Here is a 22,760-nt window from a genome sequence, read left to right on the forward strand (position 1 = left end):
TTTAACTTAACACCGCAAAGTAACAAGCCCTCCAAATGACACTGCGTGCTGGGTTCCTTTGCTTCTTTCCTCAAGCCTGGCTCTGACGCCACCAGCACAGCACGAAGTTGGCCTGAGTGGGTGTGTGCGCTTTGCCCTGTTAAGTGGATGTTAATTCCTCAGGCCGTCTTTTGGGCAGCAGCACATCAGCTTCCTGACTGTGACTTTTCTATAGTAACTTATCTGGATTTTCAATTTAGTGTCAAAAAGAACATTGTGGGGGGGGTGGTGTCACACTTTTGGGGGATAAACAGTTTCAGAATGACCCCTGTCTAAAATCCTTAGGGATAATGATGAATCAGTCTCCTAGGGAAGTTTACATTTTGGTCAGATTAGCTGTAACACTCTGAGCATCACTTGCAAAGTGATGCAGGATACAGTGGTGCCCTGATGACCTCGGTAAATGAACCCCGTCTACCGGAAATAGATAATTGAATGAGCAGATAAATGAATGAATAATGGAGACCGGGCAAAATGATTTCTAATGGATCAGCTGAAATGAGCCACTCTGGTCACACACTCTGGAAGCCTGTATGATGTAGCCTCATGGCCCCTAAAAGACAGCTTCAGCACAAGGCAAGGTTGGCAGAAAGGTCTGAATAATAAAACGGGCACCCATAAGCTTTCTCCAAGGAAATTTCAAGGGAGAAAAGATGGCTTATTCAGCATATGCAGAGAGTCAGCTGCTCCTCTCATCAAAATCATTTATGTGTATTTAAAGTAAGACTGGTTCTACTACCTAATCCTGGGGAATCCAAAAAATATATCTGTTTTCTATCCTTACACAAACAACTCTAGCCATGACCACAGAGCCCCCTCATCCAACATGGAAAAAGAGGAGGACACTGGGTCTTGCCTGGCCTCCTCGCTTTTTCAAACCTTCTTGAAGAAATGAGAACAGCTGAATTCTGCCTGGCCTGCTGCTAGAGCAGCTGCACTCAACCAATGCACGGCCTGAGTCAGGGCTCAGTGAACATGCCCTGGACTCCCCACTGCCCTGGCCTGGTGCCCTGCACACAGCAGGTGAGACCATGGGTGTGGGCATGGTTACCGTCAGAGGAGGCCGAGGACATAATTCATAATGTGTTGAATTAATGACTAAGGAGAAATAAATTATTTTTGCCAGTAATTAAGATTGCCATTTCCTCACTGTCACAGAGCCTGAATCCCAATTCTGCTACTTGGAGCCTTTGCCAGTCTGGGTGACTTACTTTTCTCAGACCTCAGTTTCCTCATCTATTAAATGGGACTATAACTACCAGCCTTGTGTCAGCTCATCAAATGATGCAGAGACAGTGCGGGAGAAAACTCCTGGGGAATGTCTGTTACAACCCCCTTCCTGTCTGGTTCACTCGCCCCCAGCCTGCCCCTCACACTCTGGAGTCCTTCTTACAAGCAGGAGTTGTTGAGTGTCCGTTTGCTCTGGCAGCTAACAGTGCCACATGCTGGGGGTTGGGAATGATAATTTTGCCTTGGCATTCCCCTGAGAATTCTAGACAATGTCACCTGGTCCTAGAGATTTATTGACACGCTTGTGCTTATGTGCTCAGTGGCTAACTCATATCTGACTCTTTGCGACCCCATGGACTGTAGCCCACCAGGCTCATCTGTCCATGTCATTTCCCAGGCAAGAACATTGGAGTGGGTTGCCATTTCCTCCTCTAGGGGATCTTCCCGGGCCAGGGATCGAACCTGCATCTCCCTTGTCTCCTGCATTGGCAGGTGGATTCTTTACCACTGAGCCACCAAGGATTACTTGTCTTAGGTCGGCTCTAAAAGATGCTGCCACGTGATCCCATGCTCACCATCCCTGGGAGCATCACAGGAACCCCCAACCCCCTCCCTCAACTCTCTAGAGGCTGTCATGAGGCTGAGCGGAAGCCATCGGCATTTCAGGCAGGGTTACAGGGCTAGTACTGGGGCTGAGCCACAAATAGGAAATGAGGTCAGAACACAGAAGAGCAGAATCAAGTTGCTCACAGCTGGGAGAAATTAGGTTTGGGAATGAGGACAGTCAGGGTCAAGGAGGGACGCATCCATGGTTCACAGTGGAGCCCCGACGGGTAGAGAAGCTTCCAGTCCGAGGGTGACCAGGTGGCTCCCCAGTGGACTGCACTGGGGGCATGTCCTGTTCTTGTTTTCCTAGAACTGATGCTTTCCTGGGAGCTCCTCAGCATCTCCTCGGAAAGCTGGCCACGCCCACCTAAGGGGAGATTCCCCCCCAAATCCTCCTTTCCATTCTGAAATCCCTTTTGTCCTGACCTCCCACTTTCTCTTATCAGCGAACCCCACCTGTTCTTGATCCCCCTCTGCCCACCTAAGGCTCTGCCCACCTGTGAGGCTCTGCCCACCACTTATCTCACTGGAATTTGCAGCCTCACCTCCTCTACCCATTGTCTAAGCATATCAGGACCACTGACCTTGAAAAGCCGCCTCTCCCCTATTTCCTCAAGCTATTCCCCCTTTGAATCCCTACAGTCCTCTGCTAGTTTTTAGAGGCCTGGTAACCTGTTTTGTGTTATGAAGATTTGTACGTGTCTTATCTTGCTTATTACCCTGCAAACCTCCTGAGGACAGAGACTGTCTACCTTATTTATGCAGCACCTGCGGTTCCGAGCATAATATCTTACCAGTGGGGCCAATAAATATTTACCCAGTTAAATTTTACGATAGTCTGACTTCTAAGAATGAGTACTCGTATTTCCCCCTATCTTTTTCCTCATTACAAAATGCAGTCACATTAATGTGGTCACATTACACGATGGTTTCTCTATAAATAAAATAGCTACTGGTTTCTGTTTTATCCTCCTCAGGTTCCAATACCCTCTCCTGCCTTTCTGGGTCCTCAAACATTTCTTCAAGGCAGCAGTTATTTGATCTCTCTGGAAAACACTGTTCACTCATTCTGTGAGTTTCCCATCACACCTGTGGACAGCTGACGCCTTTCTGGGTTTCGCTCTGGCCTCAAACGGCAGCCTCCCATGTTTGACGGAATGTCTCTGGTGCCTCTTGTTATCCTGGGCAGGTGGGCAGGCCGGCCCCCGCGTCCTCCGTGTTATGAATCTCCGGTATTCAGCAGCCCACTGTCACTCACCGTCTCTGGCTGTCACTCACACGTGCACCTGCCCATCGGCCTCTCCCCTGCCCTCCCCTAAGTCGTGACTCACTGACACCAAGATCCTCCCATGCTGCCACATGCCTCAGCTCTGTTCTTTCTGGGCCCTGGGGCTGCTGCAGAGGCAGCATGTACTTCCGGCTGGCTCTGTGCCCTCAGCCCTGGAAGCAGCCTAATGGGTGGAGAAACGGTTTTCTCATCCTCCTTCCCCTCAGAACCACTATTCGGTTCTCTCCTGAGCACATATGTTGAGATTCTGTGTCAATTCAAATGTTAAAATGATACTTCAATCTAGTCAACTGTCAGATTTTAAAATTGCTTTTTTCCAGTTGTGGCAAAGGGCCTGTGAGGTTGCCTGTCCTTCTTATGCCTGATGCCACAGATGTGTGAACACGCTGCTCCAGGCCAGGGCCCGGGCTGCGGCTGGGAGGAGCCTTTCCCTTTGGGAAGGGACTGGGAGGCACAGGGCATGGGCTCAGCTTGGGACTGCTCTCCTAAGGAAACAAAGGAAACTGAGTCTCCAAAGAAACTGAGGCCAGTTCTGGAACAGGAAGGCTGGGAGTGAAGCACTATGCCCCAGCCCTCAGTTCCTTGGCCCCTCTGGCACCTGATCCAATGCTAGGACAGAAATGCTCCATCACACGCTTCTCTGAAACACACTGAACTGGGCTGGGCCATTAAAGAGGACACTGGAATGAGCGCTACACAAGCCTTCTCGTGGAAAGATAAGATGCTGAGCTCATTATAAAGGTGGGAAGGGAATACCCCATGCAGGAAGGAATAGCTGTAGTGAGAATGTTTTAATCAGTCTATCTGTACATCGTGTAATGATTTCAAAGGTAAGAATTTATTATCTAATCAAAAGGATTTGTGATTATCATCAGTGACATTGTATCTAATTAGGAATTAATAATTTGGGCCCAAATGTGAATGTTATCTTCACACTGGGTCACAGGATGTGCTCTGACTGGCAGGCCTCCCTTCCCGGGTCCTGGGTCCCAGTGGGAAGAGCCACAAGGTTGGGATTGTGAGATTTCAGATCTACAAGGTCCAGAGGCTCGGGGATGCTAACGACCAGAGGACCGACTCTTTGGAGGGAAAAGTTCCAGGGGACCACCAGACAGCCCAAACTCACACCAAACTCTGTTTCAGTCTGGCTGGCAAGTATAGGAAAGAGGCTCTGGCACCAGACTTAACAGTCTTGCAAATATAATAAATATTTCTTCCCTCTCCCCCAGAAGCATACAGCGAGTGAAATGAGTTCTTACTGCTTTGGAATAAACAGTAATGTTCTCTGGGTAAAAGGCCACCTGGCAGTTTGAAAGACTGGGTTAATCAGACACAGGGAAATTTCTGATTAGTTGGACAATTACCTCAAATTCTGAGCGAGCCAAGGCAATGTTTGAGAAACAGCCTGACCAACTGGGAATACATTCAATAGCCCGAGGCAGAGATTTTTAGTTTATGAGGCCTGAAATATAATGGCACTGTGTGCCTGATTTTCATGGACTCACGTCCCCCAAATGTAGAGGGCCTATAACTATTTTTTAAGACCAAATTGACTCAAAATTATTTTTGGCTTTTAATAATTATAGAAATCTGTTTGAAAGGTAGAAAGTGAAGTGTTAGTCATTCAGTTATGTCCAACTCTTTGCAACCCCATGGACTGTAGCCTGCGAGGCTCCTCTGTCTGTGGGGATTCTCTAGGCAAGAATACTGGAGTGGGTTGCCATTCCCTTCTCCAGGGATCTTCCCCACCCAGGGATTGAACGGAGGTCTCCTGCTTTGCAGGTGGCTTCTTTACCATCTGAGCCACCTGGGAAGCCCACATCTGTTGGACCATCCTCTGAAATCACTTTAGGGCTCCAGGACATGCCAAGGCCAGGATTCAGGGGCCCGGAGAGAAGGATGGATCATCACTTTGGATGACAGGGAAGTGGTCCAGGCCCACCCCCAACTGTCTCTGGGTGAGCCGGCCATGCACTCTGCACCCCCACTCCGCTCCTTCCTGGTGTCTGAAGGCGTCACAGCTCACCTGGTGGGGGCGTGCTTCTGCTCCTCCTCCTCGTCCGTGTCGCTGCTGATGGTGATGACGCTGACCGTGGGGCTAGGGGTGTCGGGGATGACGATCGTTTGCCGCTGCCGCTCCCTGGTGGTGCTGGAGGCCCCGTCACCCCAGCCGCACGTGACGGATGAGCTGCAGGCAGGGCTGCTGTGCACCAGGGCGCAGCGCGGAGGCGTGTTCTCCTTGACGCGCTTGGACCGCTGCGGCGAGCTGACGGCCTGAGAGGAGGACACCTCACAGGTGGAGACGTTTCTGGAACGATAAAGCCACACACACTCAGTGAGAAAGTCAGAGCTGCCAGGTTCTTGCAAGAAGCCCAAATGTCTAGAAACACCAGCATGGCCAAATTGAGAGGGTCACAGGCAGGAAGGCCACGGGTCTCCAAACAGGGGAAATAGACTGCAAGTGTCAGACATTTTTTTCTCTCTCCCTTAAGCGGCAGGAGGAAACAAACTACAAGCGTCAGAATTTTTTCTCTTAAAATTCTATGTTGCCATGACAACACCTAGTTCCACCTGAACTTAACTTTTCTCAAACCTTGAGCTAACCAACACGTTTTTCTTATGGAAATGTTTTTCTTAATCTATGTTAATGAAACTATGTGTTTGCTTTGGAATTTGCCTTTCTTCAAAATGGTTCCACCTAAGATAACTTTTGGCTGATAATAGCTCAACAAACCAGTATTCATATTAATTGTTTTATGGCTGGGGATGACATACTTCGTGCCATCCTGTCTCAAAAATGCATATTGTGGGAGAGGGGCCTGGTGAAACTCCCTCAGCCTTGAGGTGTCTCTATATGATTAATAGCTTTCTAACAGACATAAAATAGCTTGCTAAAACTAGCATGGGGGGGGCACTCCTCCTCCCCCTTCTGATATCTGTGTCAGAAGCTTTCTCTGTCCCTTTTTTATACTTTAATAAAACTCTGCTATACAAAAGCTCTTGAGTGCTCAAGCCTGGTCCCTGGTCCTGAAGTTATATCTTCTTCGGAGATCACGAATCTGACACCATTCACTGTAGAAAGTGAAAGTAAAGTCGCTCAGTCATGTCGGACTCTGCGACCCTGTGGACTGTAGCCCACCAGGCTCCTCCGTCCATGGGATTCTCCAGGCAAGAATACTGGAGTGGGTTGCCGTTTCCTTCTCCAGGGGGTCTTCCCGACCCAGGGATCGAACCCAGGTCTCCCACATTGCAGGCAGACACTTTAACCTGTGAGCCACCAGGGAAGCCCCGTGTTGCCCTCCATAAATCGGATAGAGGACCAGTGCACTCGGGCTTAACCAGACTGCAGAGGCGGTGGCCTGTGGGACTCTTTCTTTCAACTGCTTCACAGACAGGGCAGCATCCTGGCTTCTCTGGGCTCTACCTGCTGAGGGACAAAGTGGGTAGCCAGGGCTCTCAGGAGAGGACAGAGGACCATGCCCAAGGACTGGCCCAGTCTTGCGGTGGGTGCGGATTTCAGGGGTGTCTGCCCCAACGCAGCCCCCTGCCTTCAGGGTCAAAGCGCAACTGCCTAAGTTCAATCTTGTCATCCTCCCCAGTGTACTGAGTGAGGTCTTATTTTGGAAGGAGGTGGAATAAAAGATATTTGCACATAAAGCTTTCGTTTCCTTGCTCGTGGCTGGTTTACCACTGATTCAATGACAACATTCATTACCTAAGACTTCCTGGAGCTAAAAGATCTAAGGTTAAAGTGTAGCTTTGCCTCCTTCCTCCTCTGGGAAGAGGACATGACCATAAAAGTATCTGTGGGGGTATAATTTTTCAAAAATTAATTTTTCTGGGGACTTAATGGGCGGTCTTGTGGTTAAGACTCTGCCTTCTAATGCAGGGGACATGGGTTCAATCCATGGTTGTGGAACTAAGATTCCACATGCCTCGCAGTGCAACCAAAAAAAAATCCCAAAGAAAATCCTGGATTTTGACACATGAGCCTCACAGGAAGCTTACCAGTCTGTTTCAATTGCAATGAAAAACCAGGAAAAATGCAAAAGGAAAATGTATGCTTAAGGGGCCTATAACTCTTGATTTTGATCAACTAGAAATTACTTATCAAAAACGCCAATGTAGTTTCTGGTAACTTTAGAGAAAAAAGACCTTACCTTTCCCCTCCCTATCAACCGTTGCTGACCTTGGTTGTATCTATACAACGAGACCAAAGCCAGCCTATAATGAAACTTAAGATTGTGATATGTCCTTAGAGATTCTAGCACCTTCTAGCTAAAGGGAAGGTAATTAGATGAAAATAACTCCATAAAGGTGGGTCTATTTAATTTTCTATTTAGTTGGTATCAGATATGTTGCTTGTTCCTTTTGGGGAGCTCCTAATAAGAAGGAAGTTTCACTGATAAGATTGTTCTATTATTTGTACTTACCAGAGAACTTTGTATTTGTTATTACTAACATGGTACAATTTTGAGATTAAGGTTTCACTACTCGAGCAGTTAAAATATGTCTACTTGGCATTTTTAAAGAAAACTATGCCTGATCGTACCGTCTGCTAAAGGGGAGAGACTTCTGGTTTTTCCAATTGTTTTGCCTAAGGCATTGGTCTTTAAAATAGGCAAACCCATAATTTTCACTATAGTCCCACTGATCTTGAAATGCACTGGCAGTGAGCCTTCTAAAGCCAGCTGTGTGGTAAGAAGGCAACAAAGAGGGACTTACCAACAGGTCAGAGGCTAAGGGTTCTTCTTGCCCCTACCTGGCCAAAGTGAGCATACAGAGGCCAAGCTCAAGCCAGACCATGGTTCTGGTGGACCACACACCAGACTGAGCAGGACAGCACGTGAGGACTGAGCCAGGGGCCTCTGGTGCCACCCAGTCTAACACAGACATGGGTGTTCTATCACAGAGCTGTCAAACAAAAGCATTCTGGAAGCCTGCCACTGATCTGACATGAATTTCCCTAAGTTGTCAGAAACAACCAAATAAGAATCTTGCTCAGGAAGGATGACAACTTCAGGAAGTCAGCTCTTGGATTAGTTTTCACACGAAAATGAATGAAAAGAGGCAGATCTAATTTCTGGCATCTTGCTATCCAAGGAAGTATAAAAACAAAATTCACTAGACATTTCACGTATTACTTGACTTCTCTTGATTAACCTATTCCAAATAAACAATTAGGGACCTCCAAGCCACTGGAGAGAGATGTAGGAACGATTTTACAGCCATACAATTTTGATCTCGATTTTTTTGTTAGGAAATCTCTATTTTTTTAAGTAAGGTATATTGAGGTATCATTTACATACAGTGTAAGACACCCCTTTGAATTGTTTGATGAGTTTTAACAAATGTACAGTCATGTAATTCCCATCACAATGCAGATACAGAAATTTGTCATCACCTTGAAAAGTTCCCTCTAGTCCTTAGCAGCTCCTGATCTGATCTATGTCTCTATAGCTTTGTCGTTGTTCAGTTGTATCTGACTCTTTGCGACCCATGGACTGCAGCACACCAGGTTTCCCTGTCCTTCACTATCTCCCAGAGCTTGTTCAAATTCATGTCTACGGAGTCGGTGATGTCACCCAGCCATCTCAACCTCTGTCCTTTTCTCCTCCGGCCTTCAATCTTTCCCAGCAATCTTCAATCTACACACTCTATAGTTTCACCTTTTCCAAAATACCATATAAAATGAACAAAAGCACATGGCCTTTGGTCAATCTTAATTTTTTTGAAGAGTTCATGGAGATGAAACTGGATTTAGAGGAAATGGGGAAGATCATTGTTCTTCTGGTAGTGTCTATGATTAACCAAAGTTACTGCTTGCTGCTGCTGCTAAGTCGCTACAGTCATGTCCGACTCTGCGCGATCCCATAGACGGCAGCCCACCAGGCTCCCCCGTCCATGGGATTCTCCAGGCAAGAACACTGGAGTGGGTTGCCATTTCCTTCTCCCATGCATGAAAGTGAAAAGTGAAAGTGAAGTTGCTCAGTCATGTCCGACCGTCAGCGACTCCATGGACTGCGGCCTTCCAGGCTCCTCCATTCATGGGATTCTCCAGGCAACAGTAGTGGAGTGGGGTGCCATTATATTTTAGCAAATAGCTGAATGAGTTAAATTTCTGACATTAGACTCAAATAAAGCACATTTCTCTACTTCTAAAAAAAAGTTATAGTTTCAAAAATGCATCTTCAGAGGGCAGTCTGAGTGTTTTCTAGATAAGTGGAAGGGGACAGAATCACTCAAGATGGGGACACTGAACGCTGTGGTCTGAGGGCCCCACCCTTAGGGTGCTGGTAGAGCCAGCACTCACAGAGACCTCAGGATGAGTGCCTCCTTCAAAATCCCATTCCAGGGATCCAGATCTTTAACTTCCAATCTCCTTGAAGTTTTCTTTCTCTAACACTTCTTACACACCTACCTCGCAGAGGACTGGTGTTGCTTATTCTTCCGGGAGGAGGTGGTGCTGGTAGGTTGCTGCCGCATCACGTGGGCCACGCCCACATTTAAGGGTTGAGCTGCTGGAAGGGTCACATGACCAGTCAACAACGCAGGCTGCTGCATGATGGGATTGTAATGGCTGCCATGAGCATGTGTGTTCCTGAAAGGCAAATGGGAAAACAGATTCTTTGATGGTTTAATAGAAACAGAGCTCCTTTAGAAGCTAAAGTTCCCTCCCCGCCATTAAAAGTCAAATTAAAATCAAAAGGTAGTTCTCACACAGAGGGGATAGTTGTTGATGAGATGAGCCTTCCCAGGTGACTTCATTGAGTGTCTCTGGTGTAGGAATGTTTAAGTGGCATGGACACAATTTGTTGGTGAGTGAGAAAGGGCATATTTCAAGTGGGGAGAATGCCAAATAGGCGGACTCAGCTTAAGTTCTGGGGAGAGGAAATAAATATTCCCTTCTGCTCTTCAAGACCCTCAACAGCTAACTGGGCTGTGTATTTTATAATTTACAAAGCGCCTTCAATGGGTTGTTCCACTCTGTGAGGTAAGCAGGATATCTTAGTAATACCGTTTTGTAAATAAGAATATTGCAGTTTATGTGAAAAACAAACTTTGAAGACTGGGAGGTATGTCTTTCTGGCATTAGGAAGTGTTAATATTCTTTAGAATTCTTTCAGCAGTTAGCACAATGTTCAGGAATGTAGCAGCTGATCAGTGAGTTACATGCTTTTTGAATGAACAATTAGATTAACTGAAGGTTGACTAGACATGTATAGAGTTTGGTACTAAGTGAAAATTAGTAACAGACACATGTTGACAGAAATATTGGCAGTCATAATCCTGAAAATGGGTTATGTGAGATCTGGGTTGTTGTATGTGAGATCTGCTGTTAGGCTTATTCCCACAGAACTATTAAGAGTGATGATGAATTTAGAGAGTAGCCCATAAAAACCCATTTAATACATGGTAAAATGAAGAGCTATAGGAGAGTTCATATGAATTTTTAAAATCCTATGAAATTTAGGGAAAAAACTGAACACAAAGAGAAGTAGGGAGACACTTTTGTAGAGATCCTGATAGTCTTTTGGACATTTAAGTGAACTTTAAAAACTGATGTTATAACTCCTTTACTTTGTTGCTATTTCTTCTACAGACATGACATTTTCCCCTTTGACACAGGTCTAGCACTAGCCATGAGTCCAGATGTTCTTTGGGCTACATATGAAATGGAGAAGAGACTGAAAAGAAACTGTGTTGGCTTTAGGTCTCTCCTGTGGTAACCAGGTAAGAGATGAGGAGGGATGAGGGATAACATGTGCATGAAAGTTAAGAATGTCAGTATCTCTGAAATTAAATAAGCTGTAAATGCTGAAAGACAAAGGGAAATGGAAGTACAGCATATGTGTGGTCTTCTGGGAGAAAAAGGGGTAAGGAAAAAAAACAACTGGTCAAACAGCTTTCCACTTGGTTGCTGCTGCTAATGAGCTGGAGAGGGAAGGTGGTCTTGCTGAGCATTCATGCTGTGAATGGAGGAAGGGCAGATAACAGATTTATTGCTGCCTGTCATGGATCAGGCGCTGGTATGAAGTGAAATGTTATTCACTCAGTCGTGTCCAACTCTGCGACCCCATGGACTGTAACCCGCCAGGCTCCTCTGTGGGATTCTCCAGGCAAGAATACGGGAGTGGGCTGCCATTCCTTCCTCCAGGGGATCTTCGAGAATCACGGATCAAACCCAGGTCTCCTGCATTGCAGGCGGATCCTTTGCCCACTGAGCCACCAGGGAAGGCTGGTGCTGGATGGTACCTGTTAAATCCAGTCAAGTGCTTTGTCTTTTATCTTAAATTTAAACCTCCCAGCAACTGGATGAATAGGCATTACTGTCCCTACTTAACTGAAGAACTGAGGTTTAGTAACTTTCCCAGGTCGCGCAGGGCCAGAAATGAGCCCAGTTTACTTGGCTTGAAAGTGCGTCCAGTGAGAGGCGGTGGATATGGGGGGGTGGTGTCAGTGGAAAGTGAACGGGACTGTGATAAATGGCCTCCGTTCCTCTCTTCTTTCTACTAAATTAGAATTAGTAAATTAGTAAGTAGAAAACTAAATGGCAGGACAGAGGACGCTGCAGTTGAGGCTAGACTGGGGCCCTGTCTCTCTGCCTTTCATCAGAGCTCTTCAATCACAGCAGATTTACGGGACAGAAAAAGAACTGTCAGGAGGTTCCATGGCTGGTCTGGGGACTGTCAGAGGGTGAAGGGTGTGACCTACCCTGATGCTTTGGCTGAAAGAGAGACAGCCCAGAGGGCCATGAGAAGTTGGGGCCAGCTTGGGGGACTGCCATTTGGCTCTGCACTGGTGAAGGTGGGCACTGAGGGTGGTGTTGGGATGGCATAGGTGGCATGGTATAAGGAAGAATGGAAAGTGGCCATAAGAACAACAGAGTCACGTGTCAGTGATGAAGTTGGTGAGTAGGATGGGGTGGAAGGTTCTGGAAACAGATGCAGGGGTTGTGGTGTGCTTATGGCTGTCAGCTGGATGTCTCTGGGCTCTATGAAAAGGGTACTTTGATCTCAAAGATATGAGCATCAACTGAAGAGACACACTCAGCAAACAGAGCAGAGTTAACCAGTCCAAATAAACCCCCTTCTGTCAAGTATTCCCCCAGGTGGTCTGATGTAACTCCAGCATGCTCGTGTGTGAAAACACCTTGAGAACACTTCCTAGAATTGCTAAGGAGCCCCTGGATCTCTTCTGCATCCTTTCATGGACAACAGATCTTTGTTTTCTGGGAGTGGAAGTGGATTCAGAGAAACAACCAAAAATCACCCCAAGCCAAGTCTGGTGAATCAAATAATGGAACTGAATTTGGAGTTCAAAATGACAACAGATCCTAAAGTAACCAAGCTGGTTTTCTGGTGTCCTGGTATGCTGCTGCTGCTGCTAAGTCGCTGCAGTTGTGTCCGACTGTGTAGACCCATAAATGGCAGCCCACCAGGCTCCTCTGTCCCAGGGATTCTCCAGGCAAGAACACTGGAGTGGGTTGCCATTCCCTTCTCCAATGCATGCAATGCATGCTAAGTCTCTTCAGTCGTATCTGACTCTGCGTGACCCCATGGACAGCAGCCCACCAGGCTCCTCTGTCCACGGAATTCTCTAGGCAAGAGTACTGGAGTGGGTTGCCATTTCCTTCTCCATTATACATTTATTTAAAAATAACCTCTCATTACACTGCAGTCTTAGGCCACACGGTGCGCTCATGCACTTAGTTGCTCAGTCATGTCTGACTCTTTGTGACTCCATGAACTGTAGCCCGCCAAGTTCTTCTGTCCATGGGATTCTCCAGGCAAGAATACTGGAATGGGTTCCCATGCCCTCCTCCAGGGGATCTTCCCAAACCAGGGATTGAACCCTGGTAGGCCACATGTTATCTTGTTAATTTAAAAAGCCCTCTACAAAGCAGGGGATTCTGGTACTGGCCAGCCTGGCCGCCCTCTGGGTCAGCGGCAGACGTGCCTCCCATCCCAGCCCTGCCTGCGCCTTGCTCACCTCCAGTCGGCCAGCTGCTGGGTGCCGGCCATGGTCTCAGGAATCACAGTTGCGTGCTGCACCGAAGTGTGCGTGGCCACGCCGGTCAGCTGTTGCCACGCCGGGGGAAGCAGAATCTGCTGGGTCCCACTTGGCCAGGCCTGCTGTAGGACAGAGGTCACCTGCTATCACTATGTCTGACAATCATAAATCAGTTGGCATGAGTCAAGTGCTTATTCTGTGCTCAAGGTTGTGCTAGACCCCTTGATAGGTGTGACAGTGGAGACCTACTCTCTGAACTCAGACACCAGGGCAGATAAAATGAACACATGTGAAGTCAATAGAAGATAATAGGTAGGTATATGGGCAAAGAACTATATGGAAGCGATTCATTCACACTGAAGAATGATTTAGTTATAAATCTGCTCTAATGAACAATGTTTAAAATTCCCAAAAGTTCACTTATTGATTTGTTTTGTGACACAACTGTGCACAAGAGATGAGGGAGTTGAATTGGATCATACAAGGGTAACTCCTTGCCCTCAAGAAGTTTTCCGCCTAGTATCCTTTATTTAATATTTTACCTTTTGTTTAGCAGTTAGAATGTAGAGGTGCAACTTGTGTTATCTTCTGAATCTAAGTTAACATAATCCTGAGATCACCAAGTATCTGACACCTGCCTATATCCAAGGGCAAATAGGCATGAAGTAAAATTCTTAGCTGGGATCTTCAGCTTAACTGAGAATACCTTGACTCCTCAAGGAGAAAATGGAACAGTGAGGAAGTCACAGTTCGATCTTTTATAAACACCAAGCTATTTCTTAAGAAGTCGAAAGTGAACTTTCCTGATTCCTCCTTGAATAGACTTACAGGTGTGCGTGCGTACATGTGTGTGTGTGTGTGTTGTATTTTGAGCCCTCTGTATCTTCAATCACTATTCTGCTTGCCTTTGGCTATTAAATGATTCACTCTGAACATAGCTGTCCAAAGTTGGACACTTGAAGGAACGCTGCTAAGGTAAATTACCTCTCAGGAAGGTCAAGGAGTTAAAGACTTGGGATCTTAGCTCTTTCTCTCTCTTTCCATCAGGCTGGAGATGACTAACACTGGCTAATTAATATAATGTAGTGCTCCACAAACTCTGCATATGTTCAATATGTGTGTTTTGGCTCCTATCAACAAACAAGCACTTCTAGAAATGGATTATAAATTTGAGTCAAAACTTCATAAACAGTGATGTGTACTAAAATGCTACAGCTTCCTCTTAGATGTGAGTGCATAGTTCACCTGGTCTATCCTGTTATAATGTTGCACGTGAGACTCAGTGAGATCTCTTATGCCTTTTAGATATTGCCTGTTTGCTTACCGATCTTTTAAAATATAGTCAAAAAGCTCAGGGACCACAGATTATACAATAAGTGCTTAAGAAATGTTTGCTGATAAAATGAAAGAAGCAATTCAAAGGCAATTAGCTATACTTAACTGTATTTCAGGTTTACTGAATTCAAACACAGTAAGCAGAAAAATAATTTAATTGATTAAAATAATTATGAGCTCAAAAGCTTAAATGAACAATAGTCTCATTGGCAATAAGAATTCTACTGATTTTGTCTGGAACTTATTTCAGATCCCATGAAAAGCCTGTGTTTTGACTAATGTCATTTTGAAATAATAAATCTTGATATCAAGCTAAGGACATTATTTCTTCCCTGTTTCTCTAAAATGAATCTTAGCATTTTACCTCAAAGAGATGGGGCAAAAAGATATTTCTGGACCTCTATCACTGATGGATATGTTCAACTCATTTGAGACAACACTTTGCATCAGATATTTCTATAATTTATTACTACTGTATAATCTGTAAGATTAGAGCCAATATTTCTGGATGCACATTGTGTGCCAGGCATAGAGCTAAGACCATAAATGGATTCTCTGACTTTATCTTAACACCAATCCTGTGAGTAGGGACTATTCTCCCCTCCCATTTCTCAGGTGAATAAACTGATACACATAGCTTGCCTGGACACATAGTTAATTAAACATACACTTACAGCTCTCCCTCTTTTAAGCCCAACTAAAATGACAGTGAAGGAATGAAAAAATACATATAGATCCATAAGGACACAGGGAACAGGGAGGGACAATAACAGTTAACAGAATTTTAGAAGCTGGAAAACAGAAGAGCTATTACTAAGTTAGCAGACTGACGGAACGGAAGGTAAAGTCGGAATATTAAACCCTGGGATTCTGTCACCCTCAGATTCCTGGTATGAAGGATTATTACCCCCCACCCCCACCCCCAATCTTCAAGCAGGAACCTGCTGGATTCTCTCCAGGGAAACTGACTATTCCAAGAGAAAACTACAGATACTTTCGATGAGAGGGGACCTGCCAATGAAAATGCTGAGCTCACTCCTTATCCAATAGAGAAGTCCACCCTGCTGCCCCTGAAGCTTTCCAGTTAGTTTTCAGTCCTTCAGTCTTAGATATGAATGAACAGCCGAGGACCACCAGACTTTAAAGGAAGTTTCTATCATGAAGGAGACTAAAACAAAAGATGAAACTCTGGGGAACAACAACAGTATAGGAATCGGAAGAAAAGCTAAAAATATATGTAATTAGTGTCCTCAAAGAGACTAAATGTGTGTATATATCCATGAAACAAGATATAAAAGATATATATCTATATTCTGAGAACAAGAAAACTCTTGGAAATGAGAACAATGACAACAGAAATGAACAATTCCATACAGATGGGAAAATTTTAGAAAGTAGCATAGATAGAATATATACAGGGAAAAGGTGGATGGGAGTGAGGGTGGGAGATATGAAAATCATTAGATCAGTTCAGAAGTACCAGCGCTCAACTAGCAGGAATTCCACAAAGAAGGAACAGAGAAAATGTAGGGGAAGAAGTTAACAAGGGCAAAAATAGAAGAAAGTTCTCCAGATAAAAAGGGCAAATAGGATGTACCGGACAGTGTATTCTAAAAGACTCATGAGAAAGCATGGAGCCATGGATCTCATGGACACTATGTCCACCATGGACAAGGAAAGTCTTAGAAAGCTTTCAGAAGGAGAGGAAAAACAACAGCCACTTAACTTCTCAATATGCTCAAAGACACCAATATATTAAACACACACGCCTTTTAGAGCTCTGGAAGACTTTGGGGCTGCCTAATAATACATGCAGAGGAAACCGACCCAGTGAAAAGATGAGACAATACTAATTCTAGGAAAAACAACTTATACAGGAAAGGAAGCAGAATCATAGTATGTTATGAGGCTCAGTTGAGAATAATATAATACACTATTGATGATAATAATTATATAGATAATATAAAGTGGTCGAATAAAAACTTACAAGGGAGGAAAAGGGAGAAAAGAAAAGTGAGAGAGAGAGGAAGAGAGTGTGCATGTGAGTAGGCTTGTGTGTTCTGGGGATGGAGGGTTAGAGGGCTAAGCATTCTTTCATGGTTGATTGATACCTAAAGTGGAAAATTCAGTAAGAAACAGTTAAAGAATGCTATTTAGAAACATGGATTTAAATAACTAAATGAAACAGTTAAAAAAATAGATGACCAGTCCAAGTTCGATGCATGAAATAGGGCACTCAGAGCCGGTGCACTGGGACAGCCCAGAGGGATGGGGTGGGGAGGAGGGTGGGAGACGGGCTTGGGATGGGGTCGGGGGGACACATGTACATCCACGGCTGGTTCATGTCAGTGGCTGGCAAAAACCACCACAATATTGTAAAGTAATTAGCCTCCATTTAAAGTTGATTAATTAAAAAATGATAGTTTTGGGGGAACAGAAATTGGGGATGGGATAGGCATGAGACTACTGTTTTCTTAGACGTTTGTGGTGGCATTTAACTGTAACAATTAGACACATGTATTACTTTGAAAAAGAATTAAATCTAAATTCAAAAATAACTTCTCTGAAGTCAAACAGCCAGTGAGTGGTGAGGCTGCTATCTGAACATGGGCAGTGGAATTCCAGAGCCCATGCTCTCAGCCAATATGCTACACTTTCTATGGAGGTGATACACAAAAACGATGGCCCAACTCAGGATCAGGTGCCTAAGAGTCGTATGAAAAAGTCTTCCTTATTTATTAGCAATATCAGGTACCCAGCAAGACTGACACAGACAGCAAGACAGAATGGTTGGAAAGACTGGTTGCTGAAAATGACTAGAGAAGGTTCTGAGAAGCGTTGAAGTTTTGTGTTTTGGAAAGGGTAAAGAATCCAAGACAACGGTTTATCCTCAGGGAAACATTTAAAGGGATTCAGGTGATAGGAGTTAACTGGCTAGAAGAATGCACACAACTTCTTCACAGCAGGGCGGAGTCTACAAGGATCCAGCAAACGGAAATCTCCATATCCTGGGGGCTCTGGATGGTCCAAGGGGGTTCGGAATCCTGCCATTTGAAAAGTGAGATACCATCTCAATCAAGGTGTGTACTTCCCATCTCTCTACCTTTACTGGCTCATGCACAATTTCTTTCTTTTTTAAAATTTTAAAAATTTATCTTATTTGTTTATTTGGTTGTGCTGGGTCTTAGCTGCAGCATGTGGGATCTTCAGCCTCTGTTGTGGCAGGCAGCATCTTTAGTTGTGGCATATGACGTTAATCATGGCATGTGGGGTCTAGTTCCCTGGCCGGGGATTGAACTTGAGCCCCCTGCATTGGGAGCATGGCGTCTCAGCCACTGGACCAGCAGGGAAGTCCCTCATTCACAATTTCTGATGGTGGTCAAGATGCCAGTTCTTGGCTGGGGGCTGGGCAGACAGAGGTGAAAGCTCCTTTTAGGCGATACCAAAAAAGCATTACTGGTAAAGCGATCCATATGATCACCCTCGTGTTACTGAAATGAGAGGGTGTGATTATTTCTAGGGACACATCTTCGGGGTGCACCAGAGAGACTGTCTGTCTCCCATTTTAGGGACATATGATGCTACTGGCAAGGAGGGGTTGGCAAATGGCAGAGCAAACAAAGCTAACATGAGGGACGGATTCAAAAGACCATTTCTAAACATGCACAAATTCCTTGAAAAGGTTTAAACATTTAAATAAAAAGAAATATACTGAAATTTGGGGATATATTTAAAGTAATAATATTTGGAGTGCCTCTGCCTGATACCTAACCTAATCCCATGAAAAATGAAGGCATCAGTGTTAATGTTTAATTATTGCTTTTTTAAAAAAAAAACAGCTGCCATACTAGTTTTTTAGAGCTTCCCTGGTGGCTCAGAGGGTAAAGAATCTGCCTAGTTTTGCAAGTTGCTAATTTTTTTTCCTTTGAAGGGATCATTAAAATATATCTAGGAGAGAGCTCCACCTTAACAGGCTAACATATTGGCATGGATTGGGTGACAAACAAGAAAAATCAAAAGCAATCAATAAACAAAAAAGACACACAATGACACTGGATAGGACAGGACAGTTCTTGTTTGTTTGTTTTTTTTTAATTTTTAAGTTAATATCTCTTAGACAACGCTGCATGTCAAGACACTTTGGTCTACCATGTCCTTTTCCAATGGCTATATGGTGTTCCATTTTATGCCCTTATCAATTTAAACAAATTTTCTACTGATGAACATTCAAATTGCTTCCAGCACTTCCCTGTTATAAACACTGTAGCAATTAAAATCCTTGTACATGTAATTTTGGTTCACTTCCCCACTTAGAGCTGTAGGTTAAATCCACTTGGAGATTTATAATGCTCTAAGGACTCCTTTTCAAGCAGGCAGTTGGTAAAGCCCTTCCCTGCTATGATTGAAGGACTAAGACAAATTCGGAAGTGCTGGGCCTGTTGGTTTCCACCGAACTGAACAACAAGGAATATCTACTTTAGCTAGTAAGCGATGCTGTGTATTATTTCTTTCAGAGATGGTTCTTGGCTTACTAGGGTTAAGTATGCAAACACAAAAAAAGGATCTCTAAGTCCCCTTTAGGAGCACATGTGAGTTCTGCAGGTTTTGGCTCACAGAGGAGCAGCACTGGGAAACTGGCCTGCATGTTGGCTCCCAGGCAGATGAAGAGTGAACAGGCTGCCGTGCCCTGGAGTGAGTGGCAGTTCTCTTGATTTACCAGGGCTTTTTCTGAACTCCGTACTACCAAACTGTGCAAACAAAAGGGAGCTATGAGGAACAGAGAGACAGGGGAAGGAGTACAGGTGTGCTTTATATACTGAAGGTTGTCTGTTTAAACCTTCAGCAGGACAGAATTTTGTGTGCCACCAGAAGCTGGTGAGACTGGGCATTTGCAGTCTCAGTCTGGACGTAAGAACAAAGAGATGAAGAACGGCTAGTGTCAATCTGAAACAAGCTGTTCTTGAAAACAGAAGAAGTAATAATATCCACCATATCTTATGAGCCTGGGTATAGTCTCCATGACCAAAACAGACAAAGATTCTATAAGAAAAAGAAATCCATGCTACTTCCTCACGTACGAACATAGATGCAAAAATACTAACTGCAGTATTCACAAACAATCCAGAATTGAAAAGCATACAAACACGTCAAGTACCACATGATCAGATAAAGTTCACCTTGAAAATATTGATACAAAGATGATTTAACATTACAAAATCTATTAAATAACTTGCTACATCAACAGTTGAAGGAACAAAAACACAGGAATATTTCAATAGGTGGAGAAAGAACATTTGATGCAGTTAAACATTAATTCATTAAAAAAATTAGCAAACTTGATAAAGTGTCCCTAAGCTGGAATCAAGATTGCCGGGAGAAATATCAATAACCTCAGATATGCAGATGACACCGCCCTTATGGCAGAAAGTAAAGAGGAACTAAAAGCCTCTTGATGAAAGTGAAAGAGGAGAGTGAAAAAGTTGGCTTAAAGCTCAACATTCAGAAAACAAAGATCATGGCATCTGGTCCTATCACCTCATGGGAAATAGATGGGGAAACAGTGGAAATAGTGTCAGACTTTATTTTTTTGGGCTCCAAAATCACTGCAGATGGTGACTGCAGGCATGAAATTAAAAGACGCTTACTCCTTGGAAGGAAAGTTATGACCAATCTACATAGTATATTGAAAAACAGAGACATTACTTTGCCAACTAAGGTCCGTCTAGTCAAGGCTATGGTTTTCCCAGTGGTCATGTATGGATGTGAGAGTTGGACTGTGAAGAAGGCTGAGCGCCAAAGAATTGATGCTTTTGAAGTGTGGTGTTGCAGAAGACTCTTGAGAGTCCCTTGGACTGCAAGGAGATCCAACCAGTCCATCCTAAAGGAGATCAGTCCTGGGTGTTCATTGGAAGGACTGATCCTGAAGCTGAAACTCCAATACTTTGGTCACCTCATGCAAAGAGTTGACTCATTGGAAAAGACTCTGATGCTGGGAAGGATTGGGGGCAGGAGGAGAAGGGGACGACAGAGGATGAGATGGCTGGATGGCATCACCGACTCAATGGACATGAGTTTGAGTAAACTCCAGGAGTTGGTGGTGGACAGGGAGGCCTGGTGTGCTGTGATTCATGGGGTTGCAAAGAGTTGGACACAACTGAGCGACTGAACTGGACTGAACTGAACCGCTCTTTAAACAAAATCTCTAGAGGCAAACAGCAAGAAGAATTTCCTTTAAAGTTCAAGTTAAGGATGCTCAACATCAATGCTCTTATTAAACACTGTTTTGGAGGTACTGTTGGCACAGTGTCACGAGAACAATAAATAAAAATTATATAGACTGGAAAGGAAGAAACAAAATTGTATCACTTGTAAATGAAAAAATAGTCTACACAGAAAATCCAAGGGAATTCACAGAAACGATCAGAACTAATCACATTCTGGAAGGACTGCTGGATAACAAACTCAGTGGAGCACAACCAGTTATAATCCTATTAACCAAAGACAAATAAGAAAATATAGTTAATAAAGTTATTAATAACAGAACTGTAAAATATTTAGGAATGATTCTAACAAGGGAAAACTAGTGAAAGGAATAAAAGGTAACATATACAATTATATACCATGTTCAAGGGTGAAATGACAATATTACAAAGATGTCGATTTTCCTCAAAGTGAATATAAATCCAGTGCAGGTCCAATACGCACAAATCAGGGTTCTGGGTTTTTGTCTTGTTCGTTTTGGAACGAAAATTCTTACATAAAGGTGAGGATAAAATTCACATAGAAACAGACAGGGAAATTTTGAAGACCGTGATAGGATCAGGGCTTTTCCACCAGATATCAAGACATACATTAAAGTTATAAAATCAATAGTAAAGACAGTAGGATATTAGGCCAGTAGACTAGAACAGAGTGAGTCCAACATTGTTGTTGTTTAGTTGCTCGGTTGTATCTGACTCTTTTGTGACTCCATGGACTGTAGCCCACCGGGCCCCTCTGTCGTGGAGTGGGTTGACATTTCCTTCTCCAGGGGATCTTCCCGACCCAGGGATCAAACCTGTGTCTCCTGCATTGCAAGTGGATTCCGTACCCTTGAGTCACGAGGGAACCCCATGAGACTAAAATAGACCTATGCAATTTGACTACATTAAAATTAACCCCCAAACTTCTGTTCAAGAAAAGACACTATAAATAAAGCGTCTTTGGGAACCAACTTCATTTAAAAAACAAACGTGCTTTAAACTAACAACATTTCAGTCAATCCATCCTTGACCCCCAACCTCAGAAACCATGATGAAGAAACAGTACAGCAAATGACGGGTTAAAACACATGTGCTGGGGTCAGCCTTCCTGGGCTTGTGTGGTGGGTCTGTCACCTAACTGCTGTGTGACTTTCAGCCAGTGCCTGTGGCTTGTTTGCCAGAAGGAGACAAATACCATATTGTGGGGATTAAATCCATAACAACCATGAGGTGCTCAGCACAACGAAAGTGTATTTGTTATTAATGTTCAAGCGACATTAAGGATTGATTACTTATTATCATTACACCACTTTGTTGGCTAAAATTTTTACAACATGTCACAAATTTTCAACCTGTTTCACCTCTGTGATCTCATTTGAGGAATCTACCAGAGTACCTATGTGAACAGATAAGGAAGGTTCCAGCCCAAAGCCTCTGTGATCCTGGTTTTCAACTAGGAAACAGAGAATCTCCAAATCTGCTTTCAAAAAATAGTTTCAATTTATAATAAGGAAATGCTAACTGACTTGCCTTGGGTCACAGAGAGTTATTAGTAGAGTTAGGATTAAAACCTAGGTCTCTCATATTAATCTGCATTACAAAGAGACAATAATAATAATAAATTTCCCCAGACTCCCCCTGTGTCTAAATTTCTTCTTGGAACTGTAAGCTAGATAGTTAGGAGGGTAATTCACCTGGGGATCATTCGGAATATTACTGATGTATTCTAATGACTTGAGGCATCTAACTCACTGCCAGGGAGGGAATTATCAGAGATATGTCTCTTTTGTGAACAACATTAACATGGATCGTGGTAACAGCAGTGATAATAAAGAAAGAATTACCTGGGCAAGCAGACCTGGCTGGATCTGAAGAGGCTGGGCTCCTGGGGCTTGAGTGACGATGGGAACGGCATTTTCCATTCGCACAGAGTAGCCAGCGTGTTTAGAGGGAGAGGCCTGCAATCCTAGAGCAGACAAGGGGTGACGGGGAGAAGGGCTGAGTAA

At 44.1% G+C, this 22,760-nt stretch overlaps 1 protein-coding gene across 4 annotated transcripts in view; it reads right to left on the reverse strand.

Annotated features, from left to right (window-relative positions):
• Positions 1-22,760, reverse strand: part of HIPK2 (homeodomain interacting protein kinase 2) — a 205,952-nt gene that overhangs the window by 29,344 nt on the left and 153,848 nt on the right. For 2 of the 4 annotated variants that reach the window (XM_027968868.3, XM_027968866.3), the window contains exons 9-12: positions 22,599-22,720; positions 13,157-13,296; positions 9,585-9,764; positions 5,190-5,471 (exon numbers count right to left, since the gene is read on the reverse strand). In XM_027968868.3, coding sequence (XP_027824669.2) covers positions 5,190-5,471; positions 9,585-9,764; positions 13,157-13,296; positions 22,599-22,720 — 724 coding nt within the window. Of the gene's footprint in view, positions 1-5,189; positions 5,472-9,584; positions 9,765-13,156; positions 13,300-22,598; positions 22,721-22,760 lie in introns of all 4 variants that reach the window. The other 2 variants (XM_027968867.3, XM_027968865.3) reach the window with 1 other exon arrangement.

The sequence above is a fragment of the Ovis aries genome, chromosome 4 (genome assembly GCF_016772045.2).
Source record: "Ovis aries strain OAR_USU_Benz2616 breed Rambouillet chromosome 4, ARS-UI_Ramb_v3.0, whole genome shotgun sequence".
In the NCBI taxonomy this organism is placed as follows: Eukaryota; Metazoa; Chordata; class Mammalia; order Artiodactyla; family Bovidae; genus Ovis; species Ovis aries.